Here is a 26,301-nt window from a genome sequence, read left to right as displayed (position 1 = left end):
ACAACACTGAAGATGCAGATCCAGGTACTTTTTAAAAGAGTTTAGGGTCTCTGCCACCACCACCAACTCGGACACCAACATACACCTACCAGCCTCTGCGCAAAGAAGTTCTTCCTCGTGTCCCCTCCACACCTACTGCCACTTATCTTGTATCTATGTCCCCTGATTCTAGAATTCTCTACCAAGGCCAACAATATTATCCTGTCCACTCTTATCTCTTCCCTCATAATTTTGTATACCTCATTCCAGTCACCTCTCAGCCTTCTTTGTTCCAAGGAAAATAACCCCAACGTATCCAATCTCTCCTCATAGCTACACTTTTCCAGCCCTGATAATATTCTTGTAAACCTCCTCTGCACTCTCTCCAGGGCAATTACGTCCTTTCTGTAAGGTGGTGGCCAGAACTGCACACAATACTCCAGTTGTGGCCTCACCACTGTTCTTCCAATATTATATCCTTACTTTTTTATTCTACATCTCTGTCAATGAAGGAGAGCATTCCACATGCCTTCTTTGCAACCTTGTTTACTTGAACTTACCTTTAGGGACCTGTGTATTTGTACTCCAAGATTTCTCACTTCATCTACCCCTCTTAGTATATTCCCATTTATTATGTATTCCCTATAACTGTTTAACCTCCCTAAATGCACGACCTCACACATTTCTAGGTTAAAATCCAACCGCCACTTTACCGCCCACCCCACCAACCCATCAATATCATTTTGTAGATAATAGCTATCCTCTACACTGTCCACTACTTGGCCAAACTTTGTGTCATCTGCAAATTTCCCAACTGTGTTCCCCACGTTCACGTCTAAATCATTAATTTCCAACACATATAACGGGTCCCAACACAGAACCCTGTGGAACACCACTTGAAACAGCTTTCCATTCACAAGAGCATCCATCGACCATTACCCTTTATTTCCTGTTTTTAAGCCAATTTTAGGGGCGGCACAGTGGCACAGTGGTTAGCACTGCTGCCTCACAGCGCCAGGGACCCAGGTTCGAATCCCGGCTTGGGTCACTGTCTGTGTGGAGTTGGCACGTTCTCCCCGTGTCTGAGTCGGTTTCCTCCAGGTGCTCCGGTTTCCTCCCACAATACAAAGATGTGCAGGTTAGGTTGATTGGCCATGCTAAATTGCCCCTTAGTGTCCTGGGATGTGTAGGTTAGTGGGGTAAATGTGTGGGGTGTGAGGATAGGGCCTGGGTGGGATTGTGGCCGGTGCAGAGTCGATGGGCCGAATGGCCTCCTTCTGCACTGTAGGATTCTATGATCTATGAACTTTTGATCCAGTTTGCCACAGTGCCCTGCATCCCATGGGCTTTTTGACCAATTTGCCATGTGGGACCTTGTCAAATGCCTTGCTAAAATCCATGTACACAACATCCACTGCGCTACCTTCATCAACTCTTCTTCTCACTTCCTCAAATAATTCGACCAAGTTTGTGAGGCAAGACCTTCCTTTAACAAATCCATGCTGACCCATCCCTGACACGTCCATGTCTTTCTACGTGACCATTAATCCTATCTCTGAGGAATGATTCTACTAATTTGTAAGACTAACTGGCCTATAATTGTTTGACATTTCCTTCTATCCCTTTTTAAACAGTGGAACTATGTTTGCATTTCTCCAGTCTTCCAGGAACTCCCCTGTATCTAGTGAGGATATGAAAATCATTCTCAGAGCATCTGTTATCTCCTCCCTGACATCCTTCAGCAGCCTCAGAAACAGTCCACCTGACCCTGGCGACTTTTCAACTTACAAGCTTCCAACTCTTTACTTCCTCTCTCGCTTTATGATTATCCCATCTGATATCTCAGTGCTCCTCCTGGACTTCTAAATCTGCGTCACCTCTTTCCTTTGCAAAGACGGAGACAAAAGGCAGGATTTTCCAGCCGCGCTTGCCCCAATTCCGGAAAATCCAGCCCAAGGTCAGCAGACCTTTGCATGGTCAGTGTCCCACCTGCTTTGATTCCCGTGGCGGGAGGGACAGGAAAATCCCGCCCAAAATGTACATTTGAAACCCCCCCCCCCCCCCACCCAGTCCCACAGCCTCTGCATCTACACACAAGTTCCCTTCTTCATCTTTGATAGGTCACACTTTTTCCTCAACTAACCTTTTACCATTAATATATTGGGAAAACATCTTTGGGTTTTCTTTGACTTCATTTGCTAATCTTTTTTCATGTCCTCGCTTTGATTTCCTTATTTCCTTTTTAACCTCGTCCCTGCACTTCCTATATTCACCTGGGCTATCCGCAGTGCTTTGTTGTTTGTTCCTATCGTACGCTTTCTTGTCTCACTCCTCCTTAAGAAAATTGAACAGAGACATGATCGAACATAACCCTGCAATGGACAACCTTCTATCGCCAAGCTGGGGTGTCAATGAGAAGCCCTTGGGTTGACCTCATTCTGGGAATTCCATTCCCATATCCTCCCTTGTAGGGCAGCATGGTGACATAGTGGTTAGTGCTGCTGCCTCACAGCGCCAGGAACCTGGGTTCAATTCCCCGCTTGGGTCACTGTCTGTGTGGAGTTTGCACAGTTTCCCCGTACCTGTGCAGGTTTCCTCCGGGTGCTCCGGTTTCCTCCCACACTCCAAAGACATGCTGAATTCCCTTACCTGATCGGTAAGGGAATTAGGGGTTATAGGGATCAGGCGGGTAAGTGGAACTGATCCACTTCAGATCAGCCATGATCTTATTGAATGGCGGGGCAGGCTCGAGGGGCTAGATGGTCTACTCCTGCTCCTATTTCTTATGTTCTTATGTTCTTATGAATTTAGCATTGGCCGTGCTAAATTCTCCCTCAGTGTTACCCGAACAGGTGCCAGAGTGTGGCGACTAGGGGATTTTCACAGTAACTTCATTGCAGTGTTAATGTAAGCCGACTTGTGACGAATAAATAAACTTGTAGAAATGTTGCACAGCCTTAAGTATTACTGGAAGCTGACTGCGCTTCCCTGTGCTCCCAAGAATGCCCCAGGCAAGACAGCTCTTTCACAGAGGGGGTTGGATCTGGATGAGAACAGCCAGATATTGAGAGGCTGCCTCCTCTGGAGTAGAGTCCAGCCTGATGAGTTTACCCTGGTATCCTGCATCAAGAATAACCGTTATTAAAATTGCAGTATGAAGGGTTAACAGAATGGGTTACACTGATGTATGAAGTGGACGATAATGTATCGCTGACAGCACTCAGTCACGTGTTGGGTTCAAGAGGGAGAGAGAGGTTGGAACTGTGCCTAGGAGCAAAGTGCCTACTCTGTAACCTGTTTAGATGGAGTACTGGTAAACTAGTGTTAAGCAGATACTAGAGAATGTTTACATTCTGTCTGAGAACTAGGTTCCACGCCTAGAGTCCAAGATGGAAGGACCACCTCGAAACAAAAATGACCCAGTTGCTGCCTTTTACTGTTGAAAGACTAGAAGAAGTTAGTGTTGAAGTAAAGATGGGGTTGAGGGAGACTGCAGTGGCAAAGGGGTAAAGGGGAAGTTGAGTGATCCTGTTGAGTACGAACCCAACAGCTTACTTACTTTTCTTTAGTTTGAGTTCATTCATTTTCAAAGCCAAACTGATCTAAACAGAGAGTAGTATTAAGAGTAATAAATAGATAAAAATATTTGGAAAAACTTGACATGATGGAGGCGGGGGGGTTACTGCAGAGCCCACCCCATTAATTCCCCACACGTCAGGGGGATATAAAGGGCGTAAATTATTTTAAAAGCAAAAGGTTCACCCGAAAAGAGCTTTCTGCTGAGCGGGAACTTTTTCTTTCTGCGAAAAGCTGCTTAAAATAACAGGCGCGGGCATTTTTCATTCCCCTGTCACAGTTGGGCATGGCAAACGCTAACAGTATAAATATATCATACACTGTGTAAACACTTAGGGAGCAATGATTTGCGAACTGAAATTCTGCAACTGCTTACTTTGCTTGAGATTAAACCATCCTGATCTCTTCAATAAACATGATCTCTATCACTTTGCTTTGCAGATTGTAAGGCAGCCCTGGAGTCAGCGCCTCACTGCTGGAGTGCCGGCTTTGAGATGTCTGTCCTCTGGGGTGAAAGTCATATATATCCCAGCAGCATTCGTCTGAAGAAGAACAGAGGAGTTGTTCACGGTGCCTTGGCCAATATTTATCCCTCATCCAACATCTCAAAAAACAGATGATCTGGCCGTTATCAGATTGCTGTTTGTGGGAGCTTGCTGTGCACAAATTGTCACCAAATATTAACCATATTAAAGAAGCTTTTTTCCAATTTACAGCAATCGACTTGGCAATTGAAAGAAACGCATGTCTGATGTTCATCCACCATGTCCCACAACTTTTCAGTTAAAATTAGTTTTTGAAGCAGTCATTTAAAAACAAGGTCCCATCAAGAATTCACGGCACTTTTTCTGCATCATCATCACTTCCAGCGATGCTGCTGCCCATCGATTCCTTCATTCCAATTTGCCTTCATTGTGTTTCCTGCATTACAACAGTGACTGGACCTTGGAGGCATTCCACTTGCTCTAAAGTGGGCTTTGGGACATTGTGAGCTTGTGAAATGCTCTATACATTCTCTTTCTCCTTTCCTGCCCGGGTACAAGTATGTGATGGTTCCATAGAATCATAGAAACCCTACAGTGCAGAAGGAGGCCATTCGGCCCATCGAGTCTGCACCGACCACAATCCCACCCAGGCCCTACCCCCACATATTTTACCCACTAATCCCTCTAACCTACGCATCCCAGGGCTCTAAGGGGCAATTTTTATTTTTTTTTAACCTGGCCAATCAACCTGGCCAGTAAATGAGCAAACTCCACACAGACAGTGACCCGAGCCGGGAATCGAACCCGGGACCCTGGAGCTGTGAAGCAGCAGTGCTAACCACTGTGCTACCGTGCCGCCCAGATTGTGGGATTGTATGGAGAATGGGGGGCATTTTAACCTGGGTCGTAGCCCCCAAGCTGTGGAAGGGAGGGAAAAAAATCAAACAGAAGTTCCTGCTTTTTGGTACACAGTGCAGGTGACAGAACTGGGCCCATTTGCCAAACCCACTGTGCTCAACTACCCAGCCAATACCCACTGCATCCACTTACAAATAGGGGCAGACTTTCCAAATCCACTCCTGGTATCTGGACCTTCAAGCGCTAACACACGGCACCTTCAGAAAGTGATCTAGCCCAATAACTAGTGTAGAAGCTACAGACATTATCCTGATAGGATTTAACTAATAGGAAGGATTTGATTTGATTTATTGTCATATGTATTATACAGTGAAAAGTATTGTTTCTTGTGCACTGTACAAAGCATACCATTCATAGAGAAGGGAAGGAGAGAGTGCAGAATGTAGTTTGTTACAGTCATAGCTAGGATGTAGAGAAAGATCAACTTAATGCGAGGTAGGTTCGTTCAAAAGTTTGATGGCAGCAGGAAAGAAGCTGGTTCTTGAGTCGGTTGGTACATGATCTCAGCCTTTTGTATCTTTTCCCCGACGGAAGAAGGTGGAAGAGAGTCTTTCTGGGATACGTGGGGTCCTTGATTACGCCGGCTGCTTTTCCGAGGCAGCGGAAAGCGTAGACAGAGTCGGAGGCTGGTTTGCGTAATGGACTGGGCTCCATTCACGACCCTTTATAGTTCCCTGCGGTCTTGGGCAGAGCGGGAGCCCCATACCAAGCTGTGATACAACCAGAAAGGATACTTTCTATGGTGCATCTGTAAACGTTGGTGGGAATCGGAGCTGGCGTGAAATATTTCACAGGTGACACAATAAGGCTCTAAGTGGTCAACATTTGAAGGTACAGATTTCTGTTAAAGATAAAGAACCTTTGCAGGAAGAACTCCACCAAATCCTGGGCAACGACGATTCATTTTCAGGTCTTGCTTAGTGGTATCCAGAATTCCCGAGCACAGGAGCGGGCTGCCGCTTTTCCAGCCTTAAGTTTTGAACATAAATCAGTTTTGCTTCCACAAGGCTCAAAGTTTTGCCTCCAAGTAATATTTGCTGAAGAATCACTGAGGGGGAAATGCTGGATTAACGCGCATTGTAAATGCTTCTGTTCTGTATTTATAGTGGAGATGTAAAAATCATGAATGTATTTATAATGACAATATTGTGGCACATAGGACCAGACGAATTCTTACCCCATCATGGCAGCACGGTGGCACAGTGGTTAGCACTGCTGCCTCACAGCACCAGGGACCCGGGTTCGATTCCCGGCTTGGGTCACTGTCTGTGTGGAGTTTGTACATTCTCCTCGTGTCTGTGTGGGTTTCCTCCGGGTGCTCTGGTTTCCTCCCACAGTCCAAAGATGTGCGGGTTAGGTTGATTGGCCATGCTAAAATTGCCCCTTAGTGTCCTGGGATGCGTAGATTAGAGGGATTAGCGGGTAAAATATGTAGGGATGTGGGGGTAGGGTCTGAGTGGGATTGTGGTCGCTGCAGACTCGATGGGCCGAATGGCCTCTTTCTGTACTGTAGGGATTCTATAATTCTATGAAATGGCCTCCTCCTGCACTGTAGAATTCTATGATTCTGTCACTCTTTACATTCGGTCCTGTGTCCCTTTAATTCTAACCTTTTAGAGTATTGAATAATCATTCTGGGTCACTAAGCACCTGTCAGTCAGAAGAAGTTGCCCTTTTGGTGATGTGGCTTATTCCAAAAGGGCGACTTATTTAATTTTAGGTAGAATTTGTGGCCCCTCATTTTAATAGCCACTAAAACGTCTTGGGATCAGAGGAATAGGAGAGCTTTGAAAATGCCGCAGCTCAGAGATCTTGAAAAGCAAGGAATGAGGGAACGGTTGGGAGAAGCAATGCAAGAGAGAAATGTTTAAAATCAGGTCTGAAAGAGATTCCCGAACCTGGGATTTAATGCTGGAATTGGATGCAGAGAGGCAAGTGCGGGGAGCTTGATGTGTGTTTATTTAATTGTTGGTAGCATTTGTCTTGATTTCTACTTGTCCAAGAGTGTTTTCAGTTGTTTTAGTTTTGCAATTCAGTTTATTTTGCACATTCCTCAAGTTACATTTGTTTAATTTGCAATATTTCAGTGAGTCACGTGCTGCAAGTTTAACGTCCAAAGCCAAAACTGCTTTTGACTGACACTGAACTTGGCGTGTGAATTGAGTGTGTAAAGACTCTGAAATGAAGTGGGGTGAGACTGCTTAGAGGAGGTCAGCCCTGAATCCGGCCTCAGAAAAGCCACTTCCTGCCGACGCCGTGTCAACGGATCATAGACGTGAAAAATAACGACCTTCCGAAGATAAGGGAGGACCTGATTCGAGAGGGATTGGGGCAGAAGAAAGCAGGGGACAGGAAAAGACCATTTGGCCCATCAAGCTTGCCCCTATGTACTGGAGACAACCGACACTAAAATGGACATGGCCTGATGGATTTAATCTCTCGAGGGGTTTCCCTGGACAAAACTCACCTGAATTACCACGGCGGCACAGTGGTCAGCACTGCTGCCTCACAGCGCCAGGGACCCGGGTTCGATTCCCGGCTTGGGTCACTGTCTGTGTGGAGTTTGCACGTTCTCCCCATGTCTGCGTGGGTTTCCTCCGGGTGCTCCGGTTTCCTCCCACAGTCCAAAGATGTGCGGGTTAGGTGGATTGGCCATGCTAAATTGCCCCTTAGTGTCAGGGGGACTAGCTAGGGTAAATGCATGTGGTTATGGGGTCAGGGCCTGGATGGGATTGTGGTTGGTGCAGACTCAATGGGCCAAATGGCCTCCTTCTGCACTGTAGGATTCTATGATAAAAGAAACTCGAGATTTTTTTTGGCGCCCGCATATTTAGAATGAATAAATGTTAAGACCAGTGTGTATTGCCCAGTCTGTATGGGTGGCACGGTGGCACAGTGGTTAGCACTGCTGCCTCACAGTGCCAGGCACCTAGGTTTGATTCCCGGCTTGGGTCACTGTCTGTGTGGAGTCTACACATTCTCCCCGTGTCTGTGTGGGTTTCCTCCAGGTGCTCCGGTTTCCTCCCACACTCCGAAAGACGTGCTGGTTAGGTGCACTGGCCGTGCAAAATTCTTCCTCTGTGCACCCGAACAGGCATCGGAACGTGGCAACTAGAGGATTTTCACAGTAACTTCATTGCAGTGTTGATGTAAGCCTACTTGTGACACTAATAAATAAACTTTAAACTTAAAAAAACTAAGTGCCCTTGAGAAGGTGGCAGTGAACCACATTCTTGAGTACCTTGTGGCTTGCAAGGCTTATTAAGGATCAACTTTTCTCTGGGTCTGGAGACACATATAAGACAGACAAGTTAAAGACAGCAGATTTCCTTCCCTATAGCATGTTAGTAAACCAGGTGAGTTTGCATTAGTTTGTCAGTCACTGTAATAAGTGCTAGCATGGTGAACCAGACAGAGAGAATCATTGATAGTAAGCATGAATTCGCCTGATTTTCCATTCGATTCATGGATGGGCAATTGGATAGACTCCCTTATGGACCTGCTTTCCCCAACCAATCCTCCTCCATCTGCTGCATCAACATGGTCCAATACACCAGGGGAAATCGAAAGGAAATGCTTCTCCAAAATGAAAGCACTATCAACTGGGCGTGAAGTGCAATCCTCATGTCTCTCTCTTTATGGGCGCCACGGTGGCACAGTGCTTAGCTCTGCTGCCTCACAGCGCCAGGGACTTGGTACCTAAGCATTCGAGGAGTTGACCATGCAGGTATCTCGGGCCCCTCAACTCATGGTTGAAGTGTATCAAAATTCCACCTAAGCAGCTATCAAAGAACAAAGAACAAAGAACAATACAGCACAGGAACAGGCCCTTCGGCCCTCCAAGCCCGCGCCGCTCCCCGGTCCAGGATTGAATCCTCAATCCAGGATCCCCGCCCAATTTTCCAGCCTATCTACATACCAATATCCTATCCACCGAGCTGTCCCTCACAGCTACGATGCTTTGTTCATTACAACCTATTAACTCACCCCCACGCCCCCATTCCAGACCATGTGATCTCCAGGGAGAGGCGAAAACCCAGAGTGAAAAACCCCAGGGCCAATATGGGGAAAAAAAAAAATCTGGGAAATTCCTCTCCGACCCCCTGAGGCGATCGAAACGAGTCCAGGAGATCACAATGGCCCTGATCGGAAAATGCTTCCCAACCCTAGTCATTTCCACTTCCATGAACACCATATGAATTCCCTGCCCCCGAGACAGGTTCCCAACTATCCGCAGTCTCGCTCTGTACTGGCACCAGCAAGATGATCATAGAATGAAGCCTTGAAACGAGAAACAAGGAACAATTAGCCCGCGCCGCTCCCTGGTCCAAACTAGACCACTCTTTTGTATCCCTCCATTCCCACTCCGGTCATATAGCTGTCTAGATAAGTCTTAAACGTTCCCAGTGTGTCCGCCTCCACCACCTTGCCCGGCAACACATTCCAGGCCCCCACGACCCTCTGTGTGAAATATGTCCTTCTGATATCTGTGTTAAACCTCCCCCCCTTCAAAGAACAAAGAACAAAGAACAGTACAGCACAGGAAACAGGCCTTCGGCCCTCCAAGCCTGTGCCGCTCCTTGGTCCAACTAGACCAATCGTTTGTATCCCTCCATTCCCAGGCTGCTCATGTGACTATCCAGGTAAGTCTTAAACGATGTCAGCGTGCCTGCCTCCACCACCCTACTTGGCAGCGCATTCCAGGCCCCCACCACCCTCTGTGTAAAAAACGTCCCTCTGATGTCTGAGTTATACTTCGCCCCTCTCAGCTTGAGCCTGTGACCCCTCGTGATCGTCACCTCCGACCTGGGAAAAAGCTTCCCACTGTTCACCCTATTTATACCCTTCATAATCTTGTATACCTCTATTAGATCTCCCCTCATTCTCCGTCTTTCCAAGGAGAACAACCCCAGTCTACCCAATCTCTCCTCATAGCTAAGACCCTCCATACCAGGCAACATCCTGGTAAACCTTCTCTGCACTCTCTCCAATGCCTCCACGTCCTTCTGGTAGTGCGGCGACCAGAACTGGACGCAGTACTCCAAATGTGGCCTAACCAGCGTTCTATACAGCTGCATCATCAGACTCCAGCTTTTATACTCTATACCCCGTCCTATAAAGGCAAGCATACCATATGCCTTCTTCACCACCTTCTCCACCTGTGTTGCCACCTTCAAGGATTTGTGGACTTGCACACCTAGGTCCCTCTGTGTTTCTATACTCCTGATGACTCTGCCATTTATTGCATAACTCCTCCCTACATTATTTCTTCCAAAATGCATCACTTCGCATTTATCCGGATTAAATTCCATCTGCCACCTCTCCGCCCAATTTTCCAGCCTATCTATATCCTGCTGTATTGCCCGACAATGCTCTTCGCTATCCGCAATTCCAGCCATCTTTGTGTCATCCGCAAACTTGCTGATTACACCAGTTACACCTTCTTCCAAATCATTTATATATATCACAAATAGCAGAGGTCCCAGTACAGAGCCCTGTGGAACACCACTGGTCACAGACCTCCAGCCGGAAAAAGACCCTTCGACCACTACCCTCTGTCTCCTATGGCCAAGCCAGTTCTCCACCCATCGAGCCACTTCTCCTTGTATCCCATGAGCCTTAACCTTCTTAACCAACCTGCCATGTGGGACTTTGTCAAATGCCTTACTGAAATCCATATAGACGACATCCACGGCCCTTCCTTCATCAACCGTTTTTGTCACTTCCTCAAAAAACTCCACCAAATTTTGTAAGGCACGACCTCCCTCTTACAAAACCATGCTGTCTGTCACTAATGAGATTGTTCCGTTCTAAATGCACATACATCCTGTCTCTAAGAATCCTCTCCAACAACTTCCCTACCACGGACGTCAAGCTCACCGGCCTATAATTTCCTGGGTTATCCCTGCTACCCTTCTTAAACAACGGGACCACATTCGCTATCCTCCAATCCTCAGGGACCTCACCCGTGTCCAAAGAAGCGACAAAGATTTCCGTCAGAGGCCCAGCAATTTCCTCTCTCGTCTCCCTGAGCAGTCGAGGATAGATGCCATCAGGCCCTGGGGCTTTGTCAGTTTTAATGTTCCCTAAAAAACCTAACACTTCCTCTCTCGTAATGGAGATTTTCTCTAACGGGTCAACACCTCCCTCCGAGACACTCCCGGTTAACACGCCCCTCTCCTTCGTGAATACCGATGCAAAGTATTCATTTAGGATCTCCCCTATTCCCTTGGGTTCTAAGCATAATTCCCCTCCTTTGTCCCTGAGAGGTCCGATTTTCTCCCTGACAACTCTTTTGTTCCTAACGTATGAATAGAATGCCTTAGGATTCTCCTTAATCCTGCCTGCCAAGAACATCTCGTGCCCTCTTTTTGCCCTTCTAACTCCCCGTTTGAGATCTTTCCTACTCTCTCTGTATTCCTCCAGAGCTCCATCTGTTTTCAGTTGCCTGGACTTAACGTACGCCTCCCTTTTCATTTTAATCAGATCCTCAATTTCCCAGAACAGGCACACCTCATTTTATTCCATGCAGTGACGGTTTTGTCAAACAACAAGGTGTTTGATGATCTTTGGGAGATATTTGTTTTAAAGGGTGACTGCAGATAATCATCATCTGTAAGGAATGATTGCGGTGAAGAATGGCACTCAGCAAACTGACCTGAGCTAATGTCACTCGGCTATTCAGCACGGAATACGCAAAGGATATTTTAGTACCTCCTAGGCATTTTGCTTTACCGCTCGGCCTCCAGCGTTGACATCTTAATCCCTTCAAACTAAATCCAAGAGGATTTAGCTCTCAGTCACATTTCAAAGTGGATTATGTAGAAACATAGAAAATCATAGAATCATACAGTGCAGAAGGAGGCCATTCGGCCCATCGAGTCTGCACCGACCACAATCCCACTCAGGCTCTACCCCCGTAACCCCACATATTTACCCTGCTAATCCCTCAAACTTACGCATCCTGGGACACTAAGGGGAAATTTAGCATGCCCAATGCACCTAACCCGCACATCTTCAGACTGTGGGAGGAAACTGGAGCACCCAGAGGAAACCCACGCAGACACGGGGAGAACGTGCAAACTCCACACAGACAGTGACACAAACAGGGAATCGAACACGGGTCCCTGGAGCTGTGAGGCAGCAGTGCTAACCACTGTGCCACCCTGCCACCCCTCATGTGACACTCATCTACAGATAGACTCCTGGTGCGCATGTGTCAGAGGGAGACAGGGGTGGCGAGAGTTGGAAGGGATGGAATGGGGAGAGGATTTACTGCGGATAGTTGGGAACCTGTCTCGGGGGCAGGGAATTCATATGGTGTTCGTGGAAGTGGAAATGAATAGGGTTGGGAAGCATTTTCCGATCAGGGCCAGTGTGATCTCCAGGACTCGTTTCGATCGCCTCAGGGGGTCGGAGAGGAATTTCCCAGATTTTTTTCCCCCATATTGGCCCTGGGGTTTTCACTCTGGGTTTTCGCCTCTCCCTGGAGATCACATGGTCTGGAATGGGGGGGTGGGGGTGAGCTAATAGGTTGTGATGAACAAAGCATCGTAGCTGTGAGGGACAGCTCGGTGGATAGGATATTAGTATGTAGATAGGCTGGAAAATTGGGCGGGGATCCTGGATTCAGGATTCAATCCTGGACCGGGGAGCGGCGTGGGCTTGGAGGGCCGAAGGGCCTGTTCCTGTGCTGTATTGTTCTTTGTTCTTTGTTCTAGGATGGGGGTCATAATGACTTTCTACAAGTAGTTAAAAATGGAGAAGGAGGGGTTCACATTGCTCATGTGAAAAGACTGAGGTCAGGTCAAATCTATTTCAAACATCACACGGTACCGCAGCAGCCTTTAGTTTCTGATATAAATCATAGAATCCCTACAGTGCAGAAAGAGGCCATTCGGCCCATCGAGCTTGAACCGACCACAACCCCACCCAGGCCCTATCTGCATAACCCCATGTATTTACGCTGCTAATCTGCCTGACTCAATGGGGCAATTTAGCACAGCCAATAAGCCTAACCCTCACATCTTTAGAGTGTGCGAGGAAACCGGAGCACCCGGAGGAAACCCACGCAGACACGGGGAGAACGTGCAAACTCCACACAGGCAGTGACCCAAGCCGGGAATTGAACCCGGGTCCCTGGAGCTGTGAGGCAGCAGTGCTAACCACTGTGCCACCGTGCCGCCCTCAAGCAGCAGCAGCATCCCGTGTGCTCAATCTAAAGGTCTTGATTGATTCAAACTCGTGGGGTGGGATTTTACGGCCGCGCTTGCCCCAAAGCCAGAAAATTCCGCCCGTGGTCAGTGGGCCTTTGCGTGGTCCGTGCCCTGCCCACTACGATTCCTGTGGCGGGCAGGGCGGCAAAATTCCACCCGTTTATGCAGCAAAACCCGGTGCGTGAGACTGAATGGACGATGGCAGTTTGCGACCTTCCAGGAACTGATACAACTCAAACTCCCAGGCGCCTTCCATTTTCCACTGACGATCAAAGCATAACTCATCTAATCCCTACTTCATCTTGAGCACCCAGTGAATATTTTGTCTCCCGCCACAGCTGTGACCTTTGAGAAAGGCTGGAGAGGTTTCACGGTGCAAAGTTGCTGTCAGTCTAGTCTGAACCATCACTACGTCAAGTCTAGCTGAGCACATGGACAGATGCAATGTCTCACTAATGCTGACAGACTGGTGGAGCATTACCCCAGCACTGTTTGTGAGATTACCATTTAACTTAATGTCGCTCAACCAGCAAATATAAAACAACACAAAGTTCTGCTTTGATCAGACACTAGTGTTTTCCTGTTTGGGTGAATTCACCATCGTGGACACCAATACCTATAGCAACCAGGCCAAGGCAGCAAGATATTATTGACACTTCATCCAGCCTGCTTTCATTCACTTGCTTTTCGAAGCTTATTCCAATCCGGTGGGTGAATCATCCGGACATTTCAAAGTTGAGCTCCTTCATTCTATGATCATCTTGCTGGTGCCAGTATAGAGCGAGACTGCGGATAGTTGGGAACCTGTCTCGGGGGCAGGGAATTCAGATGGTGTTCGTAAAGCAGAAGTGGAAATGAATAGGGTTGGGAAGCATTTTCTGATCAGGGCCAGTGTGATCTCCTGGACTCGTTTCGATCGCCTCAGGGGGTCGGAGAGGAATTTCCCAGATTTTTTTTTCCCCATATTGGCCCTGGGGTTTTCACTCTGGGTTTTCGCCTCTCCCTGGAGATCACATGGTCTGGAATGGGGGGGTGGGGGTGAGTTAATAGGTTGTGATGAACAAAGCATCGTAGCTGTGAGGGACAGCTCGGTGGATAGGATATTAGGATGTAGATAGGCTGGAAAATTGGGCGGGGATCCTGGATTCAGGATTCAATCCTGGACCGGGGAGCGGCGCGGGCTTGGAGGGCCGAAGGGCCTGTTCCTGTGCTGTATTGTTCTTTGTTCTTTGTTCTATGCTTTTGCAGTGAGATTGTAGATTCTCCAGCTGGTGACTTTACCAGCTATAGGCAGTGTTTCCAAACCTCCAGCATTGCCCTGGAGTTCCCTGGAATTAAAGATTCATGTAGAGGATTGTGAGAAACCCACAAAAAACTTGTAGTGATTTTTGTTTTCTCATGTTTTGGGCGGCACGGTGGCACAGTGGTTAGCACTGCTGCCTCACGGCTCCAGGGACCCGGGTTCAATTCCCAGATTGGGTCACTGTCTGTGTGGGGTTTACACCTTCTCCCCGTGTCTGCGTGGGTTTCCTCCGGTTTCCTCCCACAGTCCGAAAGATGTGTCAGTTAGGTTGATCGGCCATGCTAAATTGCCCCTTAGTGTCCTGGGATGTGTAGTTTAGTGGGGTAAATGTGTGGGGTGTGAGGATAGAGTCGGGGGTGGGATTGTTGTTGGTGCAGTTTCGATGGGCCGAATGGCCTCCTTCTGCACTGTAGGGTTTCTATGATTCTATGATCTTCTTTGAACATTTTTGTTTGTTTGTATTGGGGTTGGGAGGTTTGGATAGGGTTGGGGCGGTGGGGGGGTGGAATAGGGAAGGCAGTTGGAGGTTAGGGATGGGAGGGGGATTTAAGTCTTCATTCATTTTTATGGGATGTAAAGGTCGCTGGCTGGGCCAGCATTTATTTTTTGTCCCTAACTGCCCTCCATTCCAGAGGGCGTTTAAGCATCAAACACATTGGTGTGCATCCAGAGTCACGTGTAGGCCAGACCGGGTAAGGACGGCAGATTTCTTTCCCTAATGGACATTAGTGAACCAGATGGGTTTTTCCAGCAATCAACGATTGTTTCATGGTCATCAGTAGACTTTTGATTCCAGAATATATTGAATTCAAATTTCATCATCTGCTGTGGTGGGATTTGAATCCTGGTCCCCAGATCCTGCCCTGGCTGTCTAGGTTCCTAGTCCAGTGACAATACCATTATGCCATCGCCTCCTTTTGGGGATTGGAGGAGGGGGTTAGGGGATGGGAGAGGATTGTTTGACAGGCATCAATCACCTAATTGAGTGGATGATAAGGCTGTTTCCTAGTGGTGTGGGGTGGCAGCTTGTCTTGGGGACGAATGTGTTGGGTAGTCTAATGGCGGCATCATGGGAGGGGGCACGTCATGTACTGTAATATTTAGCAACACATCCAGCCCGAATTGGATACCTAGCTATCACTTCCCTTGATTTTCTAGAGCAACGAGGAATTACTTTATAATGGAATAGAGAAACAGGTTATCATTGGTTAGCACTGCTGCCTCACAGCGTCAGGGACCCAGGTTCGATTCCCAGTCTTGGGTCACTGTCTGTGTGGAGTTTGCACATTCTCTCCGTGTCTGCATGGGTTTCCCCTTGTTTCCTCCCACTGTCCAAAGATGTGTGGGTTAGGTTGATTGGTCATGCTAAATTGCCCCTTAGTGTCGGGGGATTAGCGAGGGTAAATACGTGGGGCTACAGGGATAGGGGCTGGGTAGGTTTGCGGTCGGTGCAGACTCGATGGGCCGAATGGCCTCCTTCTGCACTGTAGCAATTCTATGATTCGGGTGTACTCTGGCCATGTGGCTATTTCCTGAGTCTCTCATCAAGATGTCCGCAGCTCTGTATTATTAACACTCTCTTTATTTTCCAAGTGAATCCCCTTCAGGAGAACCAATCCATGCCTCTATGTAAGGAGGAGTGGAATGAAAAAAGTCCATTTGGTCCAATGGGCAGAGTTCATAGCCCTGTCACAGAGTGGGTGGGACTGGAAAATGTAGCAAGGCGTTCTAAACTCCATTGATTTGGGCGAGAGCGGATAATCCCTGCAGTGGAAAATTCCCCTCCAATGAGTCCAACCATCCACTCTTTGGTAGACTCCACCCAATCCACCCAATCTTCTAAGCAACGATTCTGTAAAGCTCCCCGAGGTTAACGCCAACCCATCCTCCAGATGCCTACCTAAGCTTGCGAGCTACATTTCAGCTTGCCGATTTAATGATTTTGCCTTTTGGTGTTGACACGAGTTGCTGATACTTGTAAATCTCCCAGGTGCATCCAATGGGCAGATGAGTGGAAAATGTATTTATATTTATTTTGGATCAGGTGCAAACATACTCCAGTGGGTGTCCAGCTCAACTATTGCAAACTCAGTCCCTAACACCTCGTTGAGCATTCGGTGACTTCACATCCAAATCGGAGTTTGTGTTGATATTGGAGGGAAAAGCCTTCATGGCAGCACAAAAGAAAAACATTCTTACATCAAATTACATGGAATTTACAGCACCGGCTCTGGCTATTCAGCCCGTCAGGTTTCTGCCTGTGTACATGGTCCACACGTGCTTCTTCCCACTCAACTGCCTCTCACCCCACCTGCATATCATGAGGGGCATAGATAAGGACTTTCCCGTCCCGCCTGTCATGGGAATACAGCTGGAAAATCCCTCCCTCCGTCTCTATATCCATCTATTCCTTCCTTCCATAGCAAATACCATGTTCTATTCCCTCTGTCAGTAAAGAAGTTTCTTTGATTTATTGGTGACTATCTTATATTTATGTCTTTTAGTTTTGGACTCCCTCACAAGTGGAAACATCTTGTCTAAGTCTATCCCCTTCAGAATTTTCAAGACCCCTTTCAGATTACCCCTTAGCCTTCTCTTTATCCGGGGAAAGAGCTTCAGCCCTCTCAATGTCGCCTGATAGATATACACTCACAATTCTGTTATCCTGGTAAATCTTTATTGCACCTACATGCTGTGCCTCCATGTCCTTTCTCGGGAATATAGATCCATACAATCTAGAGCGCAGAAGGAGGCCATTTGGCCCATCGAGCCTGCACCGACAACAATTCCACCCAGGTCCTATCCCTGTAATCCCACATATTCACCCTCCTAATCCCCCTGACACGAAGGGGCAATTTAGCATGGCCAATCAACCTAACCCGCACATGTTTGGACCGTGGGAGGAAACCCATGCAGACACGAGGAGAATGTGCAAGCTTCACACAGACAGTGACCCGTGGCCGGAATTGAACCCGGGTCCCTGGCGCTGTGAGGCAGCAGTGCTAACCATTGCACCACTGTGCCGCCTGCTATCAAACTTTATCATCAAACGGTGCAGTGAAAGACATATCAACGTACTCAAGTAGGTTCATGGGAAGTGAGGGAGGAAAGTAGACCTCGCTGACTCGGACAGAGAAGCTCACTTACCATTTCCAAGTTCCCAGGATATATTGTACTTCTTGCCGGCACAGTACTTGAGGAGACTCAGGCCGCTGGAACCATTCCAGGAGTTGTCAGGATTCCGCAGCAGGGCATTCAGACCAAGAATCAGGTGCAAACCGGAACACTCGGCGAAGTTGTAGAGTTTGTCTAGAGACCTGGCTGGTTAAAAACGAGCTACAGTTGAAATCTGGCCATAAATCTCAAAAGAAAAGACCACCGATCGGTTGTGCAAATGTCTATTGAGAGGCGGGAACGAGTTCCCAATTACCGCACTATAACTCTGAGCAGCAGAACTCCAGCAGCAACCCGGAAAAAGGTGGGGTTTAGGTCATTTCAATGTCATTTTTAAGGATCCTCTGCCAAAGTTGTTAAAGTTTATCTATTATTGTCACAAGTAGGTTTACATTTACACTGCAATGAAGTTACTGTGAAAATCCCCCAGTCTCCACTCTCCGGCACCTGTTCGGGTACATTGAGGGAGAATTTAGCACGGCCAATGCACCCTAACCAGCACGTCTTTCAGACTGTGGGAGGAAACCGGAGCACCCGGAGGAAACGTATGAGACGTGCATTGGCTAGGATAATCTGGAAATGGATACTTCAGGAGTTGACAGTGGATCGGCAATGGCAGACATTTAAAAAACACATGGATGAACTTCTACATCCCTATCTGGCGTAAGAGTCAAGTGGGGAAGATGGCTCATCCATGGCTGACATTGGAAATCAGGGATAGTGTTAAAGCCAAAAAGGAGGCATATAAATTCGCCAGAAAAAGCAGCAAACCTGAGGACTGAGAGAAATTTAAAATCCAGCAGAAGGAAGGGGAAAATAGAATATGAGAGTGGGCTTGCAGAAGACATAAAAGTTGACTGCAAAAGCTTCTATATGTGAAGAGAAAAAGACTGGTGAAGACAAATGTAGGTCCCTTACAATTAGAATCAGGTGAATTCACAATGAGCAACAAAGAGATGGCAGACCAGCTGAATAAATACTTTGGATCTGTCTTCACTAAGGAGGACACAAATAACCTTCCAGAAATATTAGGGGACAGAGGGTCTTGCATGAAGGAGGAACTGAAGGAAATCCTTATTAGTCAGGAAATTGTATTAGGGAAATTGCTGAGATTAAAACCCAGTTAGTTCCCAGGCCTCATGCTCTGCACCCCGCAGTACTCAAGGAAGTGGCCCTAAAAATAGTGGGTGCATTGGTGATCATTTTCCAGCATTCTATAGACTCTGGAAGTGTTCCAGTGGATTGGAGGGTAGCTAATGTGACCACACATTTTTTAAAAAGAGGGAGAGAAACCGGGGAATTATAGACCACTTAGCCTGACGTTGGTGATGGGGAAAATGCTGGAGTCAATTATTAAGGATGTAATAACTGAGCATTTGGAAAGTGGTGACAGGATTGGTCCAAGTCAGCAGGGATTCACTAAAGGGAAATCATGCTTGACAAATCTTCTCAAATTTATTGAGAATGTGACCAGTACAAGGGTGAACCAGTGGATGTTGTGTATCTGAACTTTCAAAAAGCTTTTGACAAGGTCCCACACAAGAGATTAATGAGCAAAATTAAAGCTCATGGTATTGGGGGTAATGTATTGACGTGGATAGAGAACCGGTTGGCAGACAGGATGTGGAGATGCCGGCGTTGGACTGGGGTAAATACAGTAAGAGTTTTAACAACACCAGGTTAAAGTCCAACAGGTTTATTTGGTAGCAAATGCCATTAGCTTTTGGAGCGCTGCTCCTTCGTCAGATGGAGTGGAAATCTGCTCTGAATTCCACTCCATCTGACGAAGGAGCAGCGCTCCAAAAGCTAATGGCATTTGCTTCCAAATAAACCTGTGGGGCAGACAGGAAGCAGAGTGGGAATAAATGGATCCTTTTCAACGTGGCAGGCAGTGACTAGTGGGATACCGTGGGGTTCAGTGCTGGGACCCCAGCTATTCACAATATACATTAATGATTTGGGTGAAGGAATTGAATGCAACATCTTCAGATTTGCAGATGTCACTAAGCTGGGTGGCAGTGTGTGCTGTGAGGAGGATGCTGAGAGGCTGCAGGGCGACTGGGACAGGCTGGCTGAGTGGGCAAATACTTGGCAAATGCAAAATACTGTGGATAAATGTGAGATTATCAACTTTGGTGGCAAAAACAGGAAGGAAGATTATTACCTGAATGGTGACAGTTTAGGAAAAGGGGAAGTGGGTGTCATGGTGGAACAGTCATTGAAGGTTGGCATGCAAGTATGGCAGGCAGTGAGGAAAGTTAATGGCATGCTGGTCTTCATAGTAAGAGGATTTGAGTATAGGAGTAAGGCTGTCTTGCTGAAGTTATACAGGGCCTTGGTGAGGCCACACCTTGCGTATTGTGTGTAGATTTGGTCTCCTAGTCTGAGGAAGGACATTCTTGCTATTGAGGGAGTCCAGCGAAGGTTCACTATCATAGAATCATAGAAACCCTACAGTGCAGAAGGAGGCCATTCGGCCCATCGAGTCTGCACCGACCACAATCCCACACAGGCCCTACCCCCACATATTTTACCCGCTAATCCCTCTAACCTACGCATCCCAGGACTCTAAGGGGCAATTTTTTTAACCTAGCCAATCAACCTAACCCGCACATCTTTGGACTGTGGGAGGAAACCGGAGCACCCGGAGGAAACCCACGCAGACACGAGGAGAATGTGCAAACTCCACACAGACAGTGACCCGAGCTGGGAATCGAAACCTGGACCCTGGAGCTGTGAAGCAGCAGTGCTAACCACTGTGCTACCGTGCCGCCCCTAGTTGGGGCTAGACTGGAATGGCAGGACTGACATATGAAGAGAGACTGGATTGGCTGGGTTTGTACTCACTGCAATTTAGAAGAATGAGAGGAGATCTCATAGAAACATATAAAATCCAGATGGGACTGGACAGGCTAGATGCAGGAAGAATATTCCCGATGTTGGGGAAGTGCAGAACTAGGGGTCACAGTCTAAGAATAAGGGTTAAGCCATTCAGGACCAAGGTGAGAAAGAACCTCTTCACTCAGAGAGTTGTGAATCTGTGGAATCTTCTACTACAGAAAGCTGTTGGGGCCAGTTTGTTGGATATGTTCAAGAGGGAGCTGGATGTGGTCCTTGTGGCTAAAGGGATCAAGGAGTATGGAGGGAAAGGGGGAGTGGGATACTGAAAGTGCATGATCAACATAATCATATTGAATGGTGGTGCAGGCTCGAAGGGCTGAATGGCCTCCTCCTGCACCTGTTTCCTTTGTTTCTATGTTTCACACACACCGCTTGCACCTGGGGAGAGAATCACCAAGAGGACACCTTCAGAGAGTTCACAACTGCCCAAATATAGTTTGAACATTTCAACTCTATTTTGTTTAACAACAGAAGGAATAGGAGGAGGAATTAGCCACAAAGCCTTTGAGCCTCTTCTCCAGTCAATAAGATCATGATAGATCTTCTTCCTGCTCCCCGTATCCCCTGATACCCTGAGTGACCAGGTATCTTGTCTACCTCCACCTCAAAGATACTCAACAATGGAGAATCCTGGGGAGAAAATTCCAAAGATTCAAAACCTCTGCTTGAAGAGATTTCTTCTCCTCTCAGCCCCTTATTCTGAGACTTTGCCCCCTGTGTTCTGGATTTCCCAGTCGAACCCCTTCAGAATCCTGTATGTGAAATAACCCCTCAGAGGCCGGTCTGCCTTCACCAGATTCCCTTTATTTACAAACTCAATTCCACTCCTAAGAGAGTCAGGTACACAGTCAGAATCTGGAGTATCAGTAGCCCTGATACTCCTCAATATATATGCTGGTTAGACTCCCTGATTGGGCAGGCAATCAGTACCTCAATCAGGGAGCTCATACTCCAAGAGGCTCACCTCGTGGGTCTCACTGAGGTCATTGTAGTATGTTTATGAGGAGATCGCCTCTCATTCTCCTAAACCTCAGAGCGTATTGGTCTGATTTACTCAGCCTCTCATCACAGGCCCACTCTTTCATGCCAACCTTCGCTGTACAGCCTCCAATGCAAGTATATCCTTGCTTAAATATGGAGACCAAATCTGTGCACATACGCTAGGTGTGGTCTTACCAAAGTCTTATACTTTTTTTGATTCTTGGTTGGGATGTAGGTGTCATTGGCAAGATCTATTTTGTTACATATCGCTAATTGCCCTTGAACTGAGTGACTTGCTAGGCCATGTCAGAGGGCATTTAAGAGCGAACCACATTATTGAGGGCCTGGAGTCACGTGTAAGCCAGACCAGGTAATGATGGGAGATTTACTTCCCTAAAGTGAATCTTAACAATTTTAACAATTGAATCATAGCAAGAAAGTTTATTTATTAGTTACAAGTAGGCTTACATTAACCCTGCAATGAAGCTACTGTGAAAATCCCCCAGCGCCTGTTTGGGTACACTGAGGGAGAATTTAGCATAGCCAATCCACCTAACCAGCACATCCGGAGGAAACCCACGCAGACATGGGGAGGACGTGCAAACTCCACACAGATAGTGACCCAAGCTGTGATCCCTGGCGCTGTGAAGCAGCAGTGCTAACCACTCTGTCACCGTGCTGTCCCTTTTTTTCTTCTCGTACTCTAACCCCCTCACAATAAAGGCCAACATACCATTTGCCTTCCTTATTGCTGCTGTGTTTCTTATATGAATCCACCCAAGTCTGTCTGAACGTCAGAAAAATGCTGGAAAATCTCAGCAGGTCTGACAGCACCTGTGGAGAGAGAATAGAGCCAATGTTTCGAGTCTGGATGACCCTTCATGAGAGCTGAGAGCAAAGAATACCTGCTGAGATTTTCCAGCGTTGTTCTGTTTTTGTTTCAGGTTCCAGCAACCACAGGATTCTGCTTGTATCTGTCTGAACATCACCATTTAAGAAGTTTGCACCTTTTAAAAATTACTCTGTTTCTCCTCTGACCTCACACTTGCTCGCACGAGACTCAATCTGTCACCTTGCTGCCCACTCACTTAAAACTGTTCATGTTCAGCCAGAGAGTGGTGAATCTGTGGAAGTCTTTGCCGCAGATGGCTGTGGACGTCAGGTCATTGAGTGTCTTTAAGACAGAGATAGATATGTTTTTGATTAATAAGAGGTTATGGGGAGAAGGCAGGAGAATAGGGATGAGAAAAATATCAGCCATGATTGAATGGTGGAGCAGACACGATGGGCCGAGTGGCCTAATTCTGCTCCTATGTCTTATGGTCTTATGTTCAGGATTGTAAAATCCCAACCACAGCTAACCAAGAACTCATTAGTTCCAGTAAACGGGGAGGGCTTTGGGATTTACGGGAAGTTTTATGTAAGGGTTTCTGTTGTTTATCTTCCAGTTTGCTGGCTTTAAAAACCTGACCTCAGAGACAGTGAGTGCAATGATCAGAGAGACATTGGCCACTCTCACTAGCTGTGGGATTGTGACATCCTGACCCCAGAGGCCTCTAGTTCTCATTAAATAGAATCTGTCTCCATTCCCGTTTCAAATATCGCCTCCCACTACGTCAGCAAGAAACTGCAAATTGACGAGACGTAGTTTTGCTGGGAGTTCCGTGCAAAGCTTTTCAGGGACGTTAGCTACTTGGAAACAAAGCCAGGTACGTGCAGAAAGAGTGGAGAAAAGATTTACTAGGATGCTACCAGGACTTGATGGTTTGAGTTATAAGGGGAGGCTGGATAGACTGGGACTTTTTTCTCTGGAGCATAGGAGGCTGAGGGGTGATCTTATAGAGGTCTATAAAATAATGAGGGGCATAGATCAGCCAAATAGTCAATATCTTTTCCCAAAGGTAGAGGAGTCTAAAACTGGAGGGCATAGGTTTAAGGTGAGAGGGGAGAGATACAAAAGGGTCCAGAGGGGCAATTTTTTCACACAGGAGATGGTGAGTGTCTGGAACAAGCTGCCAGAGGTAGTAGTAGAGGTGGGTACAATTTTGTCTTTTAAAAGGCACTTAGACATTTCCATGGGTAAGATGGGTATAGAGGGATATGGGCCAAATGTGGGCCATTGGGACTAGCTTAGTGGTTAAAAAAAAGAGGCGGCATGGACAAGTTGGGCCGAAGGGCCTGTTTCCATGCTGCAAACCTCTATGACTCTATGTATGTATGATCAGGCTGAATGTCCATCACTTTCCCTGAGCGTGGAGCCCACGCAGGGCTTATTCTGTATGCTCTCATGCATCATCAGGCAGCAGAAAAGGCCAGGGATGGAAGAGCCTGCGAGTGAGCATGGATAACGGATCTTGATCATTTCTCTGCTCAATGTTTTAGCACAGAGATCCTACTCTGCCCTGTTCCCAAAAACTGGATTCCAACAGATTCTTCATGGGAGAAAGTGAGTTTTGAGTGTTCTAACTGCTCCCAAGTTTTATTCCACTGATTTTATCAGTGCTGGCAGTGTGAAAAATGAGGTAAGTGCACTCCTGTTCCAGAACTTGGGGCGGCACGGTAGCACAGTGGTTAGCACTGCTACTTCACAGCTCCAGGGAGCTGGGTTCGATTCCCGGCTTGGGTCACTGTCTGTGTGGAGTTTGAACATTCTCCCCGTGTCTGCGTGGGTTTTCTCCAGCTGCTCCAGTTTCCTCCCACAGTCCAAAGATGTGCGGGTTAGGTTGATTGGCTATGCTAAAAATTGCCCCTTAGAGTCCTGAGATGCGTAGGTTAGAGGGATTAGCGGGTAAATGTGTAGGGATATGGGGGTAGGGCCTGGGTGGGATTGTGGTCAGTGCAGACTCGATGGGCCAAATGGCCTCTTTCTGCACTGCAGGGTTTCTATGATAACTTGCCCTGTCCCTAGCCAAGCTGTTCCCTACAGCTACAACATTGGTATCTACCCGGCAATGTGGAAATTGCCCAGGTATGTCCTGTACACAATTAACAGAACAAATCCAATGTGGCCATTTACTGTCCCATCATGTCTACTCTTGATCATCAGTAAAGTGATGCAAGCCGCCATCAACAGTGCTATCAAGCGGCACTTAGCAAAAAAACTGCTCATTCAATCTCAGTTTGGGTTCTGCCAGGGTCACTCAGCTCCTGACCTCATTACAGCCTTGGTTCAAACATGGACGAAAGAGCTGAATTCAAGAGGTGAGAGTGATAGCCCTTGACATCAATGCAGCATTTGACCGAGTGTGGCATCAAGGAGGAAAACTGGAGTCAATTGGAATCAGGGGGAAATCTCCCAGTGTCTGGAGTCACACCTGGCACAAAGGAAGATGGTTGTGTTGGTTGGAGGTCAATCTTCTCAGCTCCAGGACATCTCTGAAGGAGTCCCTCAGGGCAGTGCCCTCGGCCTAACCATCTTCAGCTGCTTCATCAATGACCTTCCTTCCATCATAAGGTCGCCGATGATTGCACAATGTTGAGTATCATTCATGAATCCTCAGATACTGAAGTAGTCCATGTCCAAATGCAGCAAGACCAGGACAATATCCAGGCTTGGATTAACAAGTGGCAAGTAACATTCGTACCACACAATTCCCAGGCAATGACCAACCCCAACAAGAGAGAACCTAACCATTTCCCCTTGACATTCAGTGCCATTCCCATCACTGAATCCCCCACTATCAACATCCTGGTGGTTTACATTGACCAGAGACTGAACTGGACTAGCCATATAAATTACTGTGGCTTCAAGAGCAGGTCAGAAGCTAGGGATCCTACAGAGAGTAACTCACCTCCTGACTCCCTAAAGCCTGTTCACCATCTACAAGGCACAAGTCAGGAGTGTGATGCAATACTCTCCAGTTGCCTGGATGGGTACAGCCCCAACAGCACTCCAGAGGTTTGACACCATCCAGGACAAAGCAGCCCATTTGATTGGCACCACATTCACAAACATTCACTCCCTCCACCACCAACACAAATTGATAGCAGGGTGTACCATCTACAAGATGTGCTGCAGGGACTCAGCAAGACTCCTTCCACAGGACCATCCAAACCCACAACTGCTACCATCTAGGACAAGACCAGCAGATACTGGGAACACCACCTCCTGAAAGCTCCCCTCCAAGTCATTCCCCATTGTGATGTACCTTTAAGAGTTTTGTTTTGGTTCATGCTTACAACCTTCGGTGATGTCATTGTTGTGAGGAAACAAACTGTGGGCAGGTCAGGTGACAGGGACTTTCATTTTCAGTTTCGTTTTGGCTGCAGTGTTAGAGGCAGTCTTAGAAGCAAGCGGGAAAAGAAGTCCCTTTTTCTCTCTGTTTTGCTTTGAAAGTTTTACCAATTGGTTGAAAGAAAGGCTTGTTGCCATGCTGCAGTAATTAATCTGTACTTTGGTGTTTTAGGGAGCTGATCTGACTACAAACTGCTCTGAGTTTTCAAGATCATTTGAAATCCACATTCAACCCAGGGAACTGGATTCCAGTATTTTTAGCCTGTGCAGTGATTAAATCTGTTTAAAGAGTTTTGTATATTGGATATTGGTTTTGATTGGAACATCTGATATATATTGGTTAAGCGTTATACATTATAGTGGTTGTTTTGTTTCTTGTTTGTAATTGATTAAAGTTCTTGCTAATTTTTTTTACAAAACATGTTAACTATATTCTTAAATAAACTTTGTTTGATAAAAGCTCCCTAGTGGGTCTTTTGAATCATACCTGAAGTGAAACATCTCATGCTTATCCTAGCCAAATTCAAGATGCAA

General features: G+C 47.0%; 1 protein-coding gene across 1 annotated transcript in view; it reads right to left on the bottom strand.

Annotated features, from left to right (window-relative positions):
- hpse2 (heparanase 2) overlaps window positions 1-26,301 on the bottom strand; it is a 333,459-nt gene that overhangs the window by 172,568 nt on the left and 134,590 nt on the right. Inside the window, exon 4 of the mRNA XM_078223121.1 lies at window positions 17,625-17,798. Coding sequence (XP_078079247.1) covers window positions 17,625-17,798 — 174 coding nt within the window. The remainder of the gene's footprint in view (window positions 1-17,624; window positions 17,799-26,301) is intronic.

This window comes from Mustelus asterias, chromosome 11, assembly GCF_964213995.1.
Source record: "Mustelus asterias chromosome 11, sMusAst1.hap1.1, whole genome shotgun sequence".
NCBI lineage: Eukaryota > Metazoa > Chordata > Chondrichthyes > Carcharhiniformes > Triakidae > Mustelus > Mustelus asterias.
This window is presented reverse-complemented; position numbering and strand designations above follow the sequence as displayed.